Source organism: Nannospalax galili, unplaced genomic scaffold (genome assembly GCF_000622305.1).
Source record: "Nannospalax galili isolate Female #2095 unplaced genomic scaffold, S.galili_v1.0 scaffold307, whole genome shotgun sequence".
Lineage (NCBI taxonomy): Eukaryota > Metazoa > Chordata > Mammalia > Rodentia > Spalacidae > Nannospalax > Nannospalax galili.
The window spans coordinates 4,583,501-4,606,165 of record NW_008359625.1 but is presented as its reverse complement, the minus strand read 5'-3'; the positions used below and the strand labels follow the sequence as shown (position 1 = coordinate 4,606,165).

Below are 22,665 nucleotides of genomic sequence, written 5' to 3'. Positions count from 1 at the left end.
CCCAGAACACACAGGGGAAATTTAAAAAAAAAATCCAGGTGTAGTGGTGTGTGCCCTGGGAAAGTGAAGATAGGGGAAATCTTAGCCTTGCCTGCTTTGGGAGTTCCAGACCAGTGAGAGACCCATCTCAACAAAACAAAACAAAACAAACCCCAAAGACAATGGTGGACCTGAAGTTGACCTCTGGCCTCCAGGCACACATGCACATGTATTGCCCACATATACACGTGTACACATATGAGTTGAGTAATTCCATGTGATTCTAGTCCAGAAATTTACTTGCTTTAGCATTTTCTGCTTTATGTGTGCTGCTCTCTGTATTCTAGAGGCATCTAAGAGGGTGGTTTATATTTCTGCTTCTTCCAGGGCTGGCATGGGTGATAGCACCACAGGACCACATTCACCTACAATGTGCAGGAGAGAAATGTACATTTCATCCTGTGCAGAATTTAGCAAACTTTTTGGTAGAGGTCCTGTGTTGCTGGATTCTGCCACTAGAGGGCGGCACCATCTGTTCTGGTATCTAGGTGCTACATATTTTTCCCCCTAGGTAAACCTAGTTTGTTAACCTTGAAACTATTGGCATTTGGGACTAGAAAATTATTTGTTGTGGGGTAATGTTCAGCAGTATCCTTGGACCCTGTGCTTGCTTCCAGTAAACATGTTTTCCTGATTCTACACCCTTCACCTATGATTACCAATATTGTTTACATGTTCCCTGGAGTCCAAATCTTTCTGTATAAAGAGCTAAAGATCTAAGAGATCATTCTTAGTGCAGCAGTTCTCAAACTTTCATCTCAATAATGTTTTCACTCTTGAAATTTATTAAGGGTCTAGTTATGTGAGTTATAGCTAGCATTAATTTATCATATTAAAATTAAAGCCCAGGGCTGGTGAGATGGCTCAGCAGGTAAAAAAACGTGATGTGAGCTCAGTCCCCAAGACCCACAGTGGAAGGAGAGAACTGACTCCTTAGAGTTAGTCCTCTGACCTCCCATGCATACACACACACACACACACACACACATACACACACATCATGGACACACATCATACACATATACACACAATAATGATAAATAAAAAAGTAAATAAAACCTAGTTGGGTGTGGTGGCACAGTCCTGTCAGCACTTGGGAGACTAGAGGCAGGAGGACCAGGAGTTTGAGGTCATCTGCGACCACATAGTAAGTTCTAGACCATCCTGGGTTACATGCAACCCTTAAAAAAAAAAAAAAAGACTAAGAAAAACTGTTGACTCACTTAAAAATGAAATTAAGAATAAAAGGGAACATGCTGGGCATGGTGACTTGTGCCTGTAATCCCACCAGCACTTAAGAGGCAGAGGCAGATTTCTGTGAATTTGAAGCCAGCCAGTACTACATAGCAAGTCCAGGTCAGCTAAACAGGGCATGGTGGCACATTTGGGAGGTAGAGGCAGGAGGATCAGGAGTTCAAGGACATCTTCAGCTGCATATTGAGTCTGAGGCCAGCCTGGACTACATAAGACCTTGCCAAAATAAAAAATTAAAGAGTGGTGCACGCCTTTAATCCCAGTACTCGGGAGGCAGAGGCAGGCAGATCTCTGTGATTTCAAGGCCAGCCTGGTCTACATAGTGAGTTCCAGGACAGCTGGGGCTACAGAGAGACTCTGTCTCAAAAAGACCAAAAAAAAAAAATTAAAGAAACAATAATATCACTGGGGAGGCAGTGTAAATATCTTTAATGTCTGACTTAATAGAGAACAACTGGATTTTCATATTTGCTCCTTTTCTGGTTTTTGTTTTTATTTTTGATTCAGGGTCTCCCTCTAGCCCCAACTAGCCTGGAACTTTCTATGTAGACCAAGCTATCCTTGATCTTCCAGAGAGCCACCTGCCTCTACCCCCCAATGCTGGGATTGAAGGCTTACACCCTGATACCTAGCTTTATATTTGTTTCTTTATGAAATCTGCTGTGAGGGAATGGAGAGAAGGCTTAGCGGTTAAGAGCGCTTGCTGCTGTTGCAGAGGACCTGACTTCCGTTCCCAGCACCCACATCAGGCAGCTCACAACCACCTGCAACTCTAGCTTCATGGATCTGATGTCCTCTCTGACCACAAAAGGCACCTGCACACATGTGGCATATACACACAGACACATACATACACAAACACACACATAAATAAAAATTAAATCTGCTGTGAAATCATGGTTATCATGTAACCTCTAGAAAACTATCATGTACTCATAAAAATATGAAACAAAGAAGATGACAGTGTCTTAATATTATTGTGAAAATAACTTTGTCCTTGTCGTAACTTTGCCCTTGTCTGTCCTCTCAGAGTTCCCAGACTAGGTAAATTATTTGAATAAACAGTAAATATTTTTTAATTAAAAAGTGAGTTTCTAAATTACTTTCTAATACTGAGCCAATTACTTGTTTGTAGGTAATTTTATTGGGGGATATTTATTTAGGGAAAGAATATATTTTGAGAAACAGTTAAATATGTGGGATAGATAATTACCTGTCTGTATTTCAGTTTTTCATTTATGTATAAGATCTGGAGCTGTAGGAAGAAATTTAGGCTCACTCTCCATTACCATTTAAAGGTAAGAAGAAGGAGGTCTGGAGAGATGACTCAGCAGTTAAAAGCACTGGCTGCTCCTGCAGAGGACCTGGGTTCAGTTCCCAGCACCCACATGGTGGCTAACAGCCATCTGTAACTCCAGTTCCAGGGGATCAAATGCTTTCTTCTGGCATCTATGGGTGCTTGCATTCATATGCACAGACCCACACATAGACCTACATATATATACATAATTTAAAAATAAAAAATATTAAAAAAAAAAACAAAGGAGAAGGAAAGGAAGAAGGAAGGAAGGAAGGGAGGGAGGAAGGAAGGGAGGAAGGGAGGAAGGAAGAAACGTAAAGATACATTGTAGCCCTAGAATTTTAATTCTGACTCTTGATAGGCAAGACTAGAATGTAGAAAACAGAGGTAACTGAGGTAACTGAGGTATTTAATTACTTTTATACTTTTCTCTCTCAGCTTTTTGACAGGAATATATGAAATTAATTTCCAGAAGATGACCTTTGGCTCTAATCCTGTCCGGCGCCTCTCTACTCCTTCATCTGTCACAAAGCCAGTGAACTCTGTCTTCACCACCAAATGGCTTTGGTATTGGAAGAATGAATCTAACAAATGGATTCAATATGGGGGTGAGGTGAGTACCATTTCCCCTTGCGGGAGGAAAACAAAACACCGAAACGCTAACCAAATGTTTAAAGGCTACATACAGGACTGTGTTGTGTTGCTCAGAAAGCATAGATTCCAGAAAGAATCAGAAACACAAACATATATTAATTATTTTTCAGGAAACTTAGGAGACACATCCACATTTCCCTCTTTCCTCATTCATAGGGATGGACTAGAGAATGAGCTAGCTTTCCTTGTATCAGTAGCAAATGTACAGAGACTGCTGCTCTGAGCCAGCAAAGAGAATGAGAAGACAAATTAGGAGATTGATGGAGATGATGGGATGGCTAATTGTACTCAGAGAATGTGTTAAGCTGCTGCAGCATGGAAACCACATCTGGTCAGCCAGAGATTGGACTCAGATGAACTTGAAGGACTGGACTAGGAGATTCTAGGCTGACCCACAGAGGGGACATAGGAAAGTAGAAGAGAAGTTCGATAAGCTTCATTCCTTCAGTGTCAGCATCTCTTCCTTTGATTCACAGGATTTTAAAAAGTGGGTGGGGGCTGGAGAGATGGCTCAGTGGTTAAGAGTACTGGTTGTTCTTGCAGAAGACATGGGTTCAAATCCCAGAACCCACACGGCGGCTAACAACCACCCATAACTCCAGTTCCAGGGGATCTGGCACTCTCTTCTGTCTTCCACAGGCATTGCACGACATGGGTTCACTTACATGCAAGCCACACACTCATTCATACACATAAAATAAATAAATTAAAAAAGAGGATGAGAGGGAGAAGGAGGGAGGGAGAAAGATCTTCAAATCAAAGTGATTTCTTTTTTAAAAAATATTTTATATATTTTATTTTATGTACATGAGCATATTGCCTGCATGTATGTAAGTGCACCACCTCGCCAGGGGTCGTGGGTTCGAGTCCCCGGCAACCAGGCACCACCCAATCATGGCAGAGATCTTTTCCAACCATCTCTATTGGCAGCAATCTCATCAAATATCTTTGTGGTTTGATTTAATTGCTAGATGCCAGAGGTTAGAAAGTTCTACTGAAGTCCTCTCTACCTGATGTCCTGGCCCCACCTCCAGGCACACATTCAGGTTGACACCAGCCTTGCACTGTGTGCAAATGCTTGAGCACAGCTTTTCCCTCTCCATTCCTGCTGGTCTTCAGCATGAAGACCACTTAGACTCTGCTCCAAGATATCTTCCTCAGGTGCCTCTGTTCTAGTGCCTTCTGCTGACAGACTTTGGCAGGCCTTTGCCTTCTGGAGGGGAGAACCAAGAACCTTAGCAAAAAGTTGAAGTATCCTCAGCTCCTCCCCGACATGGGCAGCTAGCAGGACTTGACTGTCATTAATCCCTCCTCCTAGTTCTTAAGAAATAAGTGTTATCCAACCTTTAAATTTTGGGAGACCCTTCAGGTAGATGAGGGGTGGGGGATTCCAGCCTTCACCTGCCACAGGGTGGACACAGAATGGTGGCTTAACTTTGACACACTCCTTTACCCACCATTCACATGTTAACATTCTTCATAGATGTCTTGAAACCAGAGTCTAGATCTGTATTTCTTGAATCCTTTGCACACCTTTCATCATAACCTTAGTAGGTGGCAAAGTTGAAGTGTGTCATTAGTGTAGTTGACTGGCTGGAGGCTTGATCATTTTAGTTACTTTGGTAAGGGCAGAGGAGAGAGCTGGGCCATTTATATTTGACCAGCAGTATCTGTATTGGATCTTAGAGGAAGGACAGAAGATCTTTGTGACTTGCCTTTGATACAACTCCAAACTGAACTAAAATAGCCCATGATGTTCTATTTCACACAAGAATCCAGTCTTGGATTCTAGAAGACAGCAGGTGCAGACTGGCTTGGCTATTATAGAAGGTGTAAGGTGTAAGAAGAATATTATAGTTACATTTTTCAGGCATTCACTATGAGTATAGGACAGTGCTTTCTCTCTCTCTCACCAGCACTGTAGTGTGGTTTCCGGCTGGAAGTTCTCACAGCTTGGGAGGATGTCCTTCTAATCCCATGACTAAAACCAAACTGTGTAAGACAGAACAGTGGACATTTCCTATTAACCCACTCTCAGGTCTTCACCTATGTGTTCTTAAATTTTTATTTCAATAGAACATCGGCCAGCCCAGTTCCGACATTGACTCTTCATACCTGGAGTCTTTCTTCCAGTCCTGGCCCAGGGGAGTTGTGCCATTTCGGGTGGGTTCTCAGGACTATGAGCTAAGTTTCCAAGGTGAGTTCTTGTGTTTGGTGATGTGGTGTGTCAGTGGAATCCAGCCCAGAGCACACCCGAGAGTGGAAGCAATCCAAGTGCATTGCCACACCCAGGGCCAAGGTGTCTTTTAAAAATATTTTTATTAATTATTTTATGTATATGAGTGTTTTACCTGTATGTGTAGAAGTGCGCCACATGCATACAGTACCCATGGATGCCAGAAGAGGGCACTGGGTCCCCTAGAACTAGAATGAGGGAGTTTAGAGGCTTGTGAGCCACCATGTGGGTGCTGGGAACTGAACTCCAGTCCTCTGCAAGAGCAGCCAGTACTCTTAACTGCTGGGCCATCTCTCCAGCCCCAGGGTCATGGATCTTTTTAGCTGGTGGAGCAGTCCTGTGGAGTGGCAGCTGGTGCTGTCGGATTCGTGTTCTGGAGTCCTGACTCCAATAGACACTTGCTGTGCAACCTTGGGGAGGGCATCCAGCTTCTCTAGGCCCACTTCCCTCCTTTGGAAAATCAGAGGATTGGACAAGAAATCTCTAGAGGGTACTGTAGCTCTGTCAGGCTGAGGTTCTGATTCTAGGGGCATAGCTGTGTGTTCAGTTGTCGGTGACTACGGTGGAAGCCTTGGGTCTCTGAGCACCCATAGACATTTTAGAAACTTGCCATTGATTTCATGTACTTCAATCTGTGGTTTCAGCATCCATTACCTCCACTCAAGCAACTGGCTCTCCACCATGCTTGTCTGAACCACTGTAGAAAAGTCTCTTAGCTTCTACCAATCTGTCTGTGTTTAGTAAAACAGAAATGCAGGCAGAAACCAACTTCCCTCTGAAAATACTGTCCCCTTGCCGTCATACCCCAGGGACACTTGTGAGTGTGGTCAGATTCTCACCCTTTGAGGACCAGTCCCACAGGTGCTTTGAAGAAGTGAGACTTTCTCTAGCCCTTGACCTTCCCAGGGGGTCTCTGAGCTGGAGTCCTGGCACCATTTACTATGTAGTAAGCAATGTAACTTTTAGGGACTATTTATTATACCAGTGATTTTGGAAATCAACCTGGCATTCACACCAAGGCATGTTGAAATATGCCAACTTTTTGTTTCCTCTGAAATCCTTTTTAGGAAATAATTTAGGCTGTGAGGATCTTTATTGAAGCTTTGTCTGCAACACTTAAAAATTTATAGGAGGGGACTGGTGAGATGGCTCAGCAGTTAAGAGCACTGACTACTCTTGCAGAGGACCTGGATTTGATTCCCAGCACCCACATGGCGGCTAACAACTGTCTTTAACTCCAGTTCCAGGGGAATCCGACGCCCTCCTCTGACCTCCATGGGCATTGCATGACACAGGTGCACTTACACACATGCAGGCAATACACTCATACACAAAAAATAAAAATAAATTTTAAAAAATTTACAGGAATAGCCTGTATACCAGAAGAATAGTGAGTAAATAAATTAGGGTATTAAATATCAGTGGACCATTGGGGTGGGGGAGTTATTAAAATTTATGATTATGAAAACTAGGTAGTAAAAATAAATGGGGTATTACTAAGTGAAAGTGATTGTGCTTGCTGGGCGTGGTGGTGCACGCCTTTAATCCCAGCACTCAGGAGGCAGAGGCAGGTGGATCTCTGTGAGTTCGAGGTCAGGCTGGTCTACATAGTGAGTTCCAGGCCTGCTGGGGCTACAGGGAGACCCTGTCTCAAAAAGACCGAAAAAGAAAAAAAAAAACAAATAAAAATGAAAATGGTTATACTCTAAATTTATGTTATTTTCCTGGTTGTTTGTTTCATCTAAAATGGAAAATGATTTTTAAAAAGTATTTTTTTGTTATTTTTGTTTTTTGAGACAGAGTCCCAGCTGGTCTAGAACTCACTATATAGACCAGGCTTGCCTTGCCTTGAACTCACAGAAATCCATCTGCCTCTGCTTCTGGGGTACTGGGATTAAAGGCACATGCCACCATAACCAGCTATTTTTTTAAAAATTATATGTGTGTGGGTATGTGCACATAATTGCAAGTTCTGAGGTGTTGTATCCCTTGGAGCTAGAGTTACAGTCTCCTGATGCGGGTGCTGGGAACCAAATATCAGTACTCTGCAAGAGCAGTAAGTGCTCTGAATCACTAAACCTCTCCAGCCCTAGAAACTGATTTTTGTTTAATTTAATTTTCATTTAATTTTGTGAATACAAATTCACAAATATATTATACAATATAATTTGATGGTATTAAGCTCCCCTATTTGCACCTCCCCCTAGAAATTGAATCTTTAAAAATTATTTTTATTTTATGTTTATGAGTGTTATGCTTGCATGTAAGTAAGTGCACCCGTGTTGTGCAATGCCCGCAAAGATCAGAAGAGAGCTTTGGATTTCCCCAGAACAGGAGTTAAGGATGAGTCCCAGGATTCAAACTGAAGAGGTCAGATTTAGTAGTGAGTACCTTTACCCACTGAGCCATCTTACTGATCCATATCCATGCTTTAAAAAGAAGGAAACCAGGGTTAAGAGATGGCTCAGCTGTTAAGAGCACCGACTGCTCTTACAGAGGACTTGGGTTCAATTCCCAGCACCCACATGGCGGCTATGAACCGTCCTTAACTCCAGTTCCAGGGGAATCCATAGCCCTCTTCTGATCTCCATGGCATTGCACGACATGGGTGCACTCACATACATGCAGGCAATACACTCATATACATAAAATAAAAATAATAAAATATTAAAAAAAATTTTTTTTGACTTGCCAGGCTAGTGGTGGTACATGCCTTTAATCCTAGTACTCCCTCCGGAGGCAGGGACAGGCAGATCTCTGAGAGATCGAAACCAACCAGGTCTATATAGCAAGTTCCAAGCCAGCTAGAGCTACGGGGAGACCCTGTCTCAAAAAGACCAAAAAGAAAAATTCACATGCCTAGTCATTGCAGCAATGTGCTTGTGAATCAATAAAGGAAATCTATTCTACTGAGTGATGGAATTAAAAGTGACTTCTGCCTTTGGTGGTCTTATACAAGTTTCACAGTTTAAAAGAGTAATGGGGGCTGGAGAGATGGCTCAGTGGTTAAGTGAGCTGTTCTTGCAAAGGACCCAGGTTTGCTTCCCAGCACCCACATGACTGCTAACAACCATCCGTAACTCCAGTTCCGAGGGACCTAATACCTCTTCTGATCTCTGCAAGTTGACATGGATGCACTTACTCACATGCAGGCAATATATTCATATACATAAAATACAAATTAAAAATATTTAAAAAAAAGCCAGGTGTGGTGGCGCACTCCTGTAGTCCCAGCACTCGGGAGGCAGAGGCAGGCACAGGCCTGCTAGTTCAAGGCCAACCTGGTCTACATAGTGAGTTCCCAGGACAGCTGAGGCTACAGGGAGACCCTGCTTCAAAAAGACAAGAAAAAAAAAAAAAAAAAAAAAAAAAAAAAAAAAAAGGAGTAATGGGTAGAGGAAAACCAAAGTGCCTCATTCAGAGTCTGCACAACTTGGACACTGTGCATTGCCTCTTGGAGGCCACATCTGAGAGGGTCAGTGAGGACTGGTGAAAGGCCTCAGCAGGTAAAGGCATGTGACTCCAAGCCTGATGAGCTGAGTTTGATCCCCTGGAACCCACATGGTAGAAGGAGAGAACGAACTACAACTTCTCCTCTGACCTCCACATAAAAGCTGTGGCATGTACACAAGCACAAAATAAATAAATAAATAAATAAATAAATAAATAAATGTAATTAAGAAGGAGGATTGGAGATATAGCTCAGCTGAAGCCTTGCATTGCATAAACCAGATGGTTCATACCTGTAATCCCAACACTCATGTAGTGAAGGGAGGAGGATCAGAAGCCCTAGGCCTGGCTCTGCCTCACAAGTTCTGGCATTAAAGGTGTGCACAACCACACCTGGCCAACAGGTTTTTTTACGAGAAGTTGCTAAACTCTTTTTCAAAGCACTTGTGCCACTTTGAACTCTCTAATAATGTGTAATGATTTTCTCTTTGAAAAAGGTACCTTTTGAGTCAGGTCTACACTATCCATAAGTTGAAAATAACATTTCACACTTGATGTTTTAAAAAAAACAAAGGCCTTCTAGATACAGCCACTACATCCCCCTTAGGACAGCTTAAATGAGTAGTATTTTTATCCTGTTTGTGTGTGTGTGTGTGTGTGTGTGTGTCTGTGTCTGTGTCTGTGTGTCTGTGTCTGTGTGTCTGTGTGCCATGTGAGTGTATGTGGAGGTCAGAGGACAACCCAAAGTATTGGTCCTCACTTTCTACCTTCTTTGAGGCAGGGCCTTATTGTTTCTATATCTGCCAAGCTAGCTGACCTGGGAGCCTCTGGGGACTGCCCTGTCTCTGCTTCCCATCTTCCCGTAGGAGTGCTGGGATTACAGACACTTGCATATCATGTCTGGCTTTTATGTGGGTTCTGGGAATCCAAAGTCATGTTTTCACACTTGAATGCCAAGCACTTTGCCTGCTAGGCTGTGTTCCCAGGCCCTGGACAAGTGATGTCTTACTGGCTGTTTTAGCTTTTCTTTTTCATTTTCTTCAATGTGAAGATTAGATTATTTCCTCAATGTTCATTCACCACTTTGCATTCTGAATTTTCTATTAAGGGCCATGAGGGATACAAGCTTTTTACCATGAACAACTATCATCCAAAACTACGCTGTCCCTTTGTATTTATACAATTCAGTCATAAATATTTGCTGTGCAGATAACCTCTGGAAAATGAATCATATTCTAGGACCCAGTCTTGATTTTGTTTTATTTCTGTCTAAAGGGATGATTCAGACAAATGTAACTTCTAAGACTCAAAGGGATGTCATCCGAAGGCCAGTGTTCATTTCTTTGAAGGATATGGAGCAGCTAAGAAGAGGTCCAGAGTAAGTGTCCTGAAGCACCGTTAACTGGCACCATTAGCTGGCACATGTCTGAGCTCCTCAGGCCCTGATTCTCCAAGTCATGCATCTGAATCGTGTGTTCTTTGGAAGTTCCTGCCTGCATTTCACTGCAGCTTCTGTTATGCTTAAGGAGATGGTTCGCAATGTGGGGTGACTGAAAGCTCCCACGCAGACCAGGAGGCAAGGAGTGCAGCTCCCTGGTTGAAGCTTGTGCAGCAGATGCAAGAAGGCCTTGCATCGGGTGGGAGGGGGAGTAGATTGGACAGAGAGATCAATATTTCCCCTTAACTCACAGGGGCTTTTAGGCAGTTCTCTGTGATATTCTGGGCCTCATTTGCTCCGTGTGTGGATGGCCATATTGATGAAGGGAAGGGGGCCTAAGAAGTACTAAATACACTGGGTTTTTGTTTTGCTGTGGGTTCCTCTCTCTGTCTTTGGTTGTGCTGTGTGATTTGTACAGGAGGCTAAGAGAGTTGAGCTAGCGGCCTCATTAAGGGCTTTGGAGGAAGATGAAGGTGGATAAAGGAATTGGTTTTAGTTTTAATTGACATATCAGTTGTATCAGTTTGCAGTAAAGGGGGTTTTTCAAGGAAATTTTGCCATGGGGGATTCATTGTAACTCACCAGCCTGCTGTGAAACTCAGTAAAGTCTGCATTGTTTATGAACTTCTTTGCAGTTGGATTTTTTTTTTTCCCTCTTGGGGTATGTGTGATTATATGAAACAGGTTTCAAGGCAGGTGTTAAAATCAAGCTGTCCTAGAATCTAGGTGTCTCATGAAAAAAGAAAGCTGCTGAAAGGGTTAAGGTGAGGCAGTAAGGAAGATAGCATCAGAAAGAGCCCAGGGATAGATAGCCCAGGCCTGGGGAGGGATTTTGGCTCTAGTTCTACTGCACAATTGGCAGCCTGCAGCATGAGTCCTTGACTGTGACCAGGTCAGAGACCCAACTCTGGTTCTAGGTCACCTAAATTCACACTTTGCTGTCTGCTCATAAGCTATGGGGATTTGGAGATTGCACCTACTCTTCTGTGAACCTGACTTAATGGTAGCACTGTCCCATGGCTGCCGACCCATACCTTCCAGACATCAGGTGGTGGCTAATATATCAGGTGATCAGTCAGGTGACAACTTCTCTGATTATTACTTTAAAAAATTGGGACGGGGGGTTGTTTATTTTAATTTTATGTGTATGAGTGTTCTGCCTGCATGTCAGTGCACTGGTGCATGCAATGCCCTCAGAAATCAGAAGAGGGCATTGGATCCCCTGGAACTGGAGTTATGGTTGATGGTCACCATGTGGATGCTGGGAACCAAACCTGGGTCCTCTGTAAGAGCAGCCAGTGCTCTTAACAGCTGAGCTGTCTCTCCAGTCCCTCTGGTTATTACTTTTACTCACTTGGTGGTAATGGACTCAGTGTGTACATATGTACATGCACTGATATGTACAAAAGCAAACATGGTCTCTCTTTTCCCACAGTTTCACTTTCTGGCATTTTGATTACTTCCTGTTGACTATAGCCTGAAAATATGATGCAGTAAAACAAGACACTGACCGATTGCTATTGAGGGAATCAGATTCACATAACTTTTATCATAGGGCATTGTTCAATAGTTCTGTTTTGTTGTCATTAATCTCTTATGCATAATATATAAACTAAACACTGTCATACATACGAGTAAGAAGAAAACATGTGTATCTGAGATTAAATGCTCTCTGCTGTCAGATGTCCCTTGGGTATCTTGGATCAGATGCCCAAAGATAACAGGGCACTCCTGAATTTTAGCTTTAGAGTGCTGATCTGATGATCTCTTTGGGTATGGCCTTCCTTGAACTAACTGCCTTATTTTCTCTGATTGAAATTTAATTGATCCTGCTAAGATCTCTTCCCATATTTTAAATATTCAAGGCAGAGGGGTTCAGCTCCTGCCCCTGTGGAACTCACATACTGGTGGATGAGAGATAAGGAGCTGCAACCAGCGACAACCACATATGTGGGAGTAGAACAGTGGCATTGCCCAGGGACATTGAGGCCTGCTTGGTTTGTATAGGTGTGCATAGCAGTGAGGTTGCCAGGTGATAGACACATGGCTCAGGCTATATCCCTGCCGCTAAGGGAATAATGACTGTATTTCAGTTCCTGACAAATGTTAGGTGGAGAAACCATGCAGAAAAGCACATGGAAGGTGCTATAGTTCTCATTCAGAAGACCCGATCTTTGTAGCTGCTCATTCATTAGAATGGTCTCAAGGGGATGCTTTTGTTTTTGTTTGTTTTGAGACAGAGTCTCACTGTTGACCCTAGCTGGCCTCAGACTCACAGAGATCTGCCTGCCTCTGCCTCCGGAGTGCTAGGACTAAAGGCATGCAGTACCACAACCTGACTGATGGGATGTTGTTCTAGTTTATTTCTCCATTGCTGTGATAAAACACTCTGACCAATACCAACTTGGGGAGGAAAGAGTTTATCTTACATCTCCCAGATCATAGTTCGTCAGGGAGCCCAAGGTAGGAATTCAGGGCAGGAACCTGGAAACAGGAGCTGGAGCACAGGCCATGGAGGAACGCTGCTTACTGGCTTGCTCCCTTGTCCCTTCTCAGGCCCACCTGCCCAGGGGTGGCATTAGCCACAGTGGGCTGGGCCCTCCCACAGCACTCAACAATCAAGAAGATGCCCCACAGACATAGCCACAGACCAGTTCAGTGGAGGCAATTGCGGCTCCCTCAACCCAGGTGTGTCAAGCTGAGACTAAAGCTGTCTAGTACAGATATTTTGATAAAAATTCCATCAATTTTATTTCCTTAAGGCTTTAAAACTTAATGTTTTTAATTAATTTATTTTAATTTATGTGTATGAATGTTCTGCCTATATATGTGTAAATGCACCATGCATGCAGTGCTCATAGAGGCCAAAAGATGGTGTTGCATCCCCTGGAACTGAGTTACAGATAGTTGTTAGCCATCATATGGATTCTGGGACACAAACCCAGGACTGCTGTAAAAGCAGTTAGTGCTCTTAACTGCTGAGCCATCTCTCCTGCCCTCCCAAACTTCATGTGTAAATAAAAAGCAGCCGAGGGTGGTGGTGCTCACCTTTAATCCTAGCACTTAGGAGGCAGAAGCAGGTCTAGCTCTGTGAGTTTGAGGCCAGCCTGGTCTACATAACAAGTTCCAGGCTTGTGAAAATTGCATAGTGAGATAAACAAAACAAACAACAACAAAAATCCCCACAAAACACCACCAAGAAGGCAGTACCAATAATTTTAACTTTTTGACTATTTATTTATTTTCTCATTTAGTGGGACGCAGAGGCCCCCACTGGTGTGTGTCCTTTGGCACACCAGAAACTGTCAAAGTGAAATAGCCTGTCTTGCCTCCAAGCTGAGTGGTTCTTTTTTGTACACGTTTGTTCTAAGAGAACAAATTAGTTTGGTTGGTTACAAGCTATGTCTTCTAGTTAGCTCATTGCTGGGCTCCGTAATTTACATATGTCACAGTGCCTCCATTTGCAACACCTTTTCCATCACTCTTATGAATTCAGCATCTTTTGTGACCAAGTGACTGGAATGCCACTGTCCCATGCAAACCTTACCTGTGACTCTCCTTCTCTCTGTTCTTCACTTTCCAGTAACATCCTATTGTAACCTTGTACTAAAGTCACACGCTGCATGGTGTTTCTGTCAATGGACCACACACGTGATGGTGATTCCAGATAGTTTAGGATTGTGGTAAACCATACCATTTAGGTTTGTGTGAATTCAGTCTATGAAGTGTGCAGCCAACAAGACATTTCTCAGAACGTATCCCATCATTAAGCAATGTGTGACTGTGATGATAATTTGTATAAATGTCATCCTTAGCAAAACCCTTCCTCCCTCCCTCAGTCTACCTACTTATTGTACTGAAATATTTTGTATCAATGGTGGCGCCTGGGAATACTATGTAGGAAGTGAAGTGGGTGGCTATCAGAGGGGGATAATGCAGAGAGCCAGCTTTGATGCTGCTCTCCCATCCAGAGGTAACACGCTTGTTGGAGGACTAGAACATGAGCTCTAAGTACGACTGAGCAGCCCAGGGATAGCCGAACACAGAGAGCCCCACTGGGCATCTTTGTGTTTTGTTTTGTCATGACAGAGTTTTGGGGGGCTGAAGAGATGGCCTAGCAGTTAAGAGCACTTCCTGTTCTTCGAAAGGATCCAGGTTCGGTTCCCAGCACCCATATGGCAGCTAACTGGCTAGTACTCATCCTTAAATCCAGTTCCAGGGAATCCAAAGCCCTCTTCTGGCATCTGTAGGCACCAGGCATGTACATGGCACACTTACATACAGGCCAGCAAAGCACGCATGCACATAAAATAAAAATAAAACGACAGGGATTTTTCTATGCCATTGAACTCAAGAGATCTGGGATAAAAGGAAGACACTACCAGGCCCAGGTTCCATGGGCATCTTAACACATATTTTCTCAATCTACCTCACAGTACAAATATAAACAAAATAGAAATCTGAGTTTAAAATATAAATGGGGAGGGACCAATGTTTCTTGTTCCAAAAGTCTTCATTTAACACAAGATTTATAATAGCCCCCCTCCAAAGCATTTATCTTTTAGATGCAATTGCTTTGCATATTTCAAATGTCAACATGAGTTGAGAGAATTGTGCAGTGCTATATCATGTACACCCTGGCTGGCTTCAGTGACTGATCCTGCTTCATCTTGACTGATCCTGCTTCATCTATCCTCATCACCTCACATTTTCTTTCTTTTGCTGGAATATTTTACTACAAATTTCATTTCCCTGTAAATATTCCAGGAGTGTCTCTAACAGGTAAGGTGTTTTTAAGCATTGTGCAATGCTACTAATGTACCTAACAAAATTGACAATACCTCATTAATATCATCTAACACCCATTTCATGTTCTGTTTTCCCATTCTCTTTGAAACGACCTCTTATAGCTGATTTATTCCCTGTAATAGCGAAACAATGTCTGTATATTGCATTTGGTTGATTTATCCCATAAGCTTCTTCTAAACTCTTAAAGTTTACCCTCCTCTATTCTAGGATTTGAACTTAGGTCAACAGGGTTCCATGCAAGCACCTCTACCCACTGAGCCATCTCGCCTACCCAATGCTTTTGCATTTTAAATCAGTAGGAAAACAGCATTTAGCATTTAATTTACTAAATTATGTATAGTTGCTGTCTTTTCTTTTAAGTGCTAGTTACTGGAACCAGGAATTTTCTGGATGCAGTCCAGAGGAATTAGAGAAATCAACACTGTGTCTCTCTAGGAGGCTCTGGCTTTCTGGCTGGAAGTTAAGGATAGAAAGTCACATAAGTGTATGGAACAGGTGCCAAGTGAATTCTCCTTTGTCTTTATTTGTAGCTATCAACCAGTTGTGACCAATACACAGGCTTTGGCCTCGAATTCTCTTTCCCAGAGGATTAGTGTCAACTTCCAATCGAATGAATATGAGGTATTTGGTTTTACTTGTTTGGTGGATGACTCTTGTAAAGGTGGATTTGTAATTAGTACATGGGTTTGTTATTGGAATCAATGAATTGCTTCTTCAAAACTTGGATGGAGATTCAAAGGCAGATGTCTATGTATGATTGTAGTTTTTTCCCAGACAATGACTATTCCTAGGACATTTCAGCGTTTCAGGGTTCGGCTACATGCAGTGTCATCTGGGCAGATTCTCACAACAACCCTGTGAAATCCATAACACAATCAATGAGAAAACTAGAAGTTGGAGATTAACATTCTCCTGGCTCGGCATGCCTTGCTTTGTCACCCTGGTTGGGGGAAGACAGTTCCTAGACTGTTTAGCTCTCACATCTGGCTCAAGCTGTTGGGCAAGCTGGTCTGGTTGGACTCCCTGGGTATCTTCAATTCCTCTGCCAGTGGCTGGTTTGGGAGCTTTAGGAAACGATCTTTCCAGGTCTCTGGACTAAGTCACATACCACAGGAAACCTCTGCTTTCCTTGGGTGTAATTCTTTGTTTGCCATAAGTTGCCCTGATAGACAGGTGCACATGCCTTATGGTTTGTTACCAGAATAAACAAGAGCCAGATGTAAACACCCTAAGCCAGCCTCTCCCACCTGAGGATGGCAGTGATGGTCAGAGCACAGAAGGGACACATGTGGATGTAGTATGTTTAGGTATTTCCTGGTTAACATCTAAATATCTAATTTTTTTTTAGTTGCTAGAACTTAATAGCCAGGATGAGGAATATATCAGAATAAGTGAGCAATTTAAAACTTCAATGAAGCAGTTCAAGATTGAAAAGATGAAGAGGATCTGGAATCAAAAGCTCTCGGATGCTTTTCAAAGGTGGCGATAAGACCTTGTTTTGGGTAATGTTAGTAACTAGACTAAGAGAGAAGTATTCTTTTTATTTTACTTCTTTTTTATTTGTTTAGTGGTAGGCAGGGGTGGGGGCATGCACATGTGATGGTACTCACCTGGAGATAGAGAATAGCTTGTAGGGTTTGGTTCTCTCCCTCCACCATATGGGTCCATGGGATTGAACTCAGGTCATCAGGTTCAGTGGCAGCAGGTGTCTTTATGCACGGAACCATCTTACTGGTCCAGTATTCTTGATATTAACTCTCACATTTCTCTATATTAGGAAAAAGCTACGGATGAGGAATAAAGAGGAGGTGCTCCTATTTCACGCAACACGCCACGCCTATGTGGATTATATCTGTAAGAATAATTTCGAGTGTGCCCTACATGAGAGTCGTGAAACCAGATATGGAAAAGGTTTGTGCTGGAGTAGAAAAAACTACTAGCTCTAGCTCTGTGCATGGACTTATTAAGATGTTCATGTAGCCAGGCATGGTGGTACAGGCCTAGAATCTCAGCACTTGTAGGCAGAGGCAGGCAAATCTCTATGAGTTGGAGGCCAACGTGATCTACATAGTGAGTTCCAGGCCAGCCACTTCTACACAGTGCAGAGTGAGGGCCTATCTGAGAGACAGAGACAGAGAGATAGGAGATGGGGGGGGAGGGGCGCTTAGGTAATTACTTTGTACTAAGCAGCATATAGAGAGGAAATAAACTCAATTCCATTTAATGCCTGCATTTGAATTGCTCCATTGACTTGGGGTTTGAGTCCTGGGCCTTACTTACCCTAGGCCTCCTGTCTTTGTTTCCTCTGGGAGCAGCTCTAACCCACAGATCCAAACTCTTCCACTTCCTCCCATAAACCACTTCCTAGGTCTGTGAACCACAGGTCAGGTTTATGACGACAGCAGCAGACCCACTTCTTGGTACTTTTCTGTATTTGTTAGTTATCTTGTCCCAGTGGTCAAATACCCAACGAGAAGCAACTTAAGGGGGAATGGATTTATTTTGGGTCACAGTTGGAAGGGTACAGTCCATCATGGAGGGGAAAAGCAAGAGTGTGAGGCAGCTGGTCACATTATAGTTGTAGGCAGAAGCAGAAGCAGAGATGAATGCTGTGCTCGCCTGTCTTTCTCCCTTTTTTTTTTTGGTCTTTTTGAGACAGGGTCTCCCTGTAGCCCCAGCTGTCCTGGAACTCACTATGTAGACCAGGCTGGCCTTGAACGCACAGAGATCTGCCTGCCTTTGCCTCCCAAGTGCTGGGATTAAAGGCATGTGCCACCATGCCTGGCTCCCTTTTCCTTTTTTACTCAGTCTGGTCTCCCAGCCCTTGAGATGGTTCACTCACATTCAGGGTGGGTGTTCTCATCTCTGTGAACATCTCTGGAAAACCTATCAAAGACATTTCTAGAGGTCTTCTAGGCAATTGGAAATGCAGTTCTATTGACAATAAGGATTAAGTGTCATAGTGTCAGTAGGGTGTTGTTGACAAATGTTTACTCTACCCTGTCATCTGAGTCTCTTGTATAACTATGAGCCACGTTCTTTGATAAAAATGCTACCTTTTTCTTTTTCTGATTTTTTTTTTCTAGGAATTTACTTTGCAAAAGAAGCCATCTATTCCCATAAAAATTGCCCATACGATGCCAGAAACATTGTTATGTTTGTAGCCCGAGTCCTGGTTGGAGATTTCATCGAAGGAAATAAGATGTATACTAGCCTCCCGTCTCTATATGATAGCTGTGTGGACACAAGGTTGAATCCCTCGGTCTTTGTCATCTTTGAGAAAGATCAGATTTACCCCGCATACATGATTGAATACTCAGATACAGACAAAGCCTGTGTAATTAGTTAGAAACGGTGCATTAGGCATTATCAAGGATGGCACAACCATTCAGTTCACTTCTAGGAATCAGTCACCCCAGATAATAGTTATACTTTCACATTTCCTTGATGCATTACCTAATGTCTTAAATCAGCAATTCTCAAATGTTGCTGCCCCCAAATTTGTATTCCAGGTTGCACCCCATCCTGATGAAGTCAATCCTTCGGGGGACCAGAGCCAGGTGGCACTATTTTTTAAAGCTCACCTGAGTGTTTTGAAAAGTTTGTGTGGTCTTACCATCACTGGTCGGGCTGATTTCTATATTGTCTATAATTAACTTCGACCTTTCTCATCATTCTTTGTCTTTACTGTGTAGCATTGCTTTGGTTTTGTTTAAATTGAAAGAAGATTAATTTGGGACATTTGAGAGAAATGTAATAATGCCTATCGAAATAAGGACATAAGACATTGCAGCCCTGGGAGGAAAACTTGCTGAGGAAAAAAAAAAAAAAAAGTTTAAAAGTTCAATGTAAATGCTATTGACAGACACGGATACAGTATGCAATACCATACATTATCATGCGATGAAATTGATCAGAGGTACACCTTTGCGTTTACTTACAAGCCAGACTCTGTGGGATTGATGCTGTGTCTCTGAAATATAATACTAAGAGCCATCAAGTATAGTTCAGAGAAAAGCAACCATCTGGGGTTAATTGCCCATTTAGGCTCGTGACATTTATATTTGAATTAACATGATCACAGAGAAAGCTTTTTACAGGTCGGGCTTTCATTAAATCATCTGGATTTTAGTAGGATTAAGTTGCAATACCCAGAGTCATACAAGAATGACTGATAAACCTGACTGCTATTGGATTTGCTTGCAGTGATAGATGAGGTTCACCAAGTTGTCTGGAGCAGGGCCAGCCCTGTTTGAAGGACAGGCCTCTTACGGAGGCAAGACTGGTTTGCTGCTGACCACAAAAGCAGCACAAAGAAAACAGTGTCCCACACAGTCCGTGTACCTGCAAAGGGGCTTTGTTTTAAAAATATAGCAGATGTGCTTTTAGAGCATTTATTTCTTTCCTTATCTGAGTCAGGTTTTTTCTTCCAGTTCTCCTTTTTCAACATTCTATGCCAGTTGCCACTATTTCCTGTTATATTCCTTCCAGCAGGCAATGCTAGTAGTTAATTAGCATCACTGTTGATTTTTCTATTAGTCAGGTTTTAGATTGGTACAAAAGGCTTCGCTCTTCCTTCACTTTAAAGGTCTCCACCAGTAACAGTGTATAGAGATTTTTTTAGAGTAAGATTCTTTTCTGGAGCATTTGCCGCAAATGATTTTTTTCATTCACTGACTTTTTTTTTCATGGTAGCTTCCATTTTGGAGTGTTCATTCCCTGACTTTGACCTTCACACTGTAGAGGTGCAAGAGGTGTGATTTATCTGACTGCCCATTAGACACTTCTACTTGGCTATTTCTCAGGCATCTCTGGTTGAACATGTCCAAAATGGAGCACTCTATCTGCCTCCTTCAAAGGACCCTGTCCCTCTCCCAGTAAACAGTACCCCTGGATCCCAGGTCTATAGGCAGTAAGCCAGAAGTTCTCCCAGGCTCCTTTCCCTATCCCTTTACACATTGAGTCGTTCCAAGTCCAGTTTTGCTTTCTGCGTACAAACCATCCTGGTCTCCTCTCAGTACCAGGTGCCTTTTGTACCTAGTTCAGTGGTTCTCAACTCTTTTTTTTTTTTTTTTGTAACATATGCTTTATTTAATCTTCAAAGAACAATTCAGAGGTGATGTATTCTACACATAGTTCTATGAATTAAAAACCAATCAAAATTAATTTTAACAGAAGAGGGGGAAAAAGGCTCATAACTCAGGCACAGCTTTACAGTACTAAGACATAATGAAGCCGTCAGCTGTTTACACTTAAAGTGATTAAATATGAGCATAAAAGAAAGTAATCAGAGGCTATTGTGGATTCAGAGAAGCATGGGAACACGAGTGGACATTCGAGTAAAAGCCAATGGTACAACCAGCTATTTGCATATGTTAACAGTATGAGTACACGGTAAGAAGGAAATAACCTTCATTGAAATAAAGATACAAGAGAACCTTCAGATCGTCGAAGCAGAGGAAATGAAGAGATATATTCCTGCACACGAGCTGTAGGTCGTATATGAATGTCCAGTGAGACATTCAAAATTCGCATAGGGCGCAAAAGAATTTCTTATTGTGAGGAACTGCCCAACGTACCCCAAAATGTTTGCGTACATGGCTCTCACATGCTAAATGCCAGTGGCGCCCTTCCCCCGCCCGCCCGTGGTTAAGACAACCACAGATCCTACTAGGCCTGTGTACTCTTTTCAGAGAGTAGATTTCTTTAATAACACCCTCTTTGCCAACTTGAGATGATTCATAGGTAATAGAATCTACACATACGGGTGCCCTACCTGTAATTTAGTGCCCTACCTGTATTATAATAGAAACATAGAAGGTCAGAACATTGGAATAAAACAATGAATTTTCATATGTAAGTGCTTATACATGACTATGCTATAAGTCATGAAATAGATGTTAACTTTTTATGAAGAGGTTTGGGCTTAAGAGTCCAGCAGGGCCAACTTCCTGAGATGAAATACAGGAAGGTGAAAGATAAAAGAAGGGTGACGGAATGAAGTAGTGTTAGGGTAGGCCATATCAGACCTTATCTGTCTATGGTAAAGAAAGGGGCGGAATTACCTTAACTGAAATAAGGATAATAAGGCAGGACAAATTACAAATTGTCTCAGAGGAAACACATGAGGTATACTCTCTCGGACAAGCTGTAGGTCCTCCATCCATGTCCAGCAGGACATTAGACAATCGTACAAGGTGCAGAGCAACTCGTGTGTGAGACTGACCCATCCACACACTGCAGGACACGTGTTCTGCCTTGGGCTGCATCTACACAGAGCCGGCCATCATCTTCAGATACAAAACCAACAACCATCACTTCCTGGTCTATTCCAATGAGAACCACTGACCTAGTTCATGACTAGCACTCTTGGAGTAAGTCATTTCTTACTTCCATTCTATATATCGATAGAATAGGTCAGATCCTTGCCTTCTAAACCCTGGGTTTTAAAAATGCTTTGTGCCTTGATTTGTCTGTCTTTAGCATCTGTCCAATTTGATACTGTCTGATATCTGCATTGGAATGTAAGCTCTGAGTGCATCTGTTATTTTGCTCTGCCTGATGCCCACTCTCCCTAAGAGCTTGATGCACTGTGCAAAGGATGAATCTTGTTAACAAAATTGTTGAGTTTTACTGCTTCTTCTTGCTTGCTCAATAAAAATTAAAAATGAATGAATCTGGTTCATTTGCTTTTATTTGCTTTACTTGTGGGTATCTCTGAAAACATAAGTCAACTGCAAACACCAGACTTTGTAGGCAAGGCAGAAGTGGTGGTAGCCAGGTCCACAGTTGATTGGCACATATTGGGACTGCAGACTTAGGGAGGGGAGGGCTAGAAGCTGGTAATGCACTTTTCCTCCTCTGATCCCAAGGGTGGACACAGGGCTAGGCCACAGCACAAAAGTATACATATTTATATGTAGAATCATCCTGTTGGCTCACACTGGCTGCTTTTGCAGAGGACCTGGGTTTGATTCCCAGCACCCACATGGCAGCTAACAACCATCTCTAACTCTAGTTCTGGGGATTGGATGCCTTCTTCTGACCTTGGTGGGCATTGCACATGGGTGCATTTTCATACATGCAGGCAATACACTCATACACATAAGATAAAAATAAAAAATATTTTAAAAGAAAAAAACACCTTTAGAGTCTAGGGATGTAGCTCAGTTGGTAGAGTGCTTACCTAGAATGCATGAAGCCATGGATTTGATTCCCCAGCACTACATAAAGTCAAGTGTGGTGGCACATGCCTATAATCTCAGCACTTGGAAGGTGGAGAATCATCAGTCCAAAGCCATTTTCAGCTACATAAATGTCAGGTGTGAGGACAGACTGGGTAAATGAAACTTTATTTATATTATTTTATGTGTATGCATGCATTTGCCTGCATGTATGTAAGTGCACCCAACTCATGCAATGCCCAAGGAAGTCAGAAGATGGCTTCAGATCCCCTGGAACCTGTGGATGGTTGTTAGCCACCAT

General features: G+C 42.6%; 1 protein-coding gene across 2 annotated transcripts in view; it reads left to right on the top strand.

Moving 5' to 3' along the window:
* Zc3hav1 (zinc finger CCCH-type containing, antiviral 1) overlaps positions 1-21,852 on the top strand; it is a 58,213-nt gene extending 36,361 nt beyond the window's left edge. For both annotated transcript variants that reach the window (XM_008823482.3, XM_008823483.3), the window contains exons 7-13: positions 3,032-3,206; positions 5,324-5,444; positions 10,209-10,311; positions 15,711-15,801; positions 16,529-16,659; positions 16,958-17,091; positions 18,267-21,852. In XM_008823482.3, coding sequence (XP_008821704.1) covers positions 3,032-3,206; positions 5,324-5,444; positions 10,209-10,311; positions 15,711-15,801; positions 16,529-16,659; positions 16,958-17,091; positions 18,267-18,529 — 1,018 coding nt within the window. In that variant the 3' untranslated portion in view covers positions 18,530-21,852. The remainder of the gene's footprint in view (positions 1-3,031; positions 3,207-5,323; positions 5,445-10,208; positions 10,312-15,710; positions 15,802-16,528; positions 16,660-16,957; positions 17,092-18,266) is intronic.
* Positions 21,853-22,665: the final 813 nt, after the last annotated feature.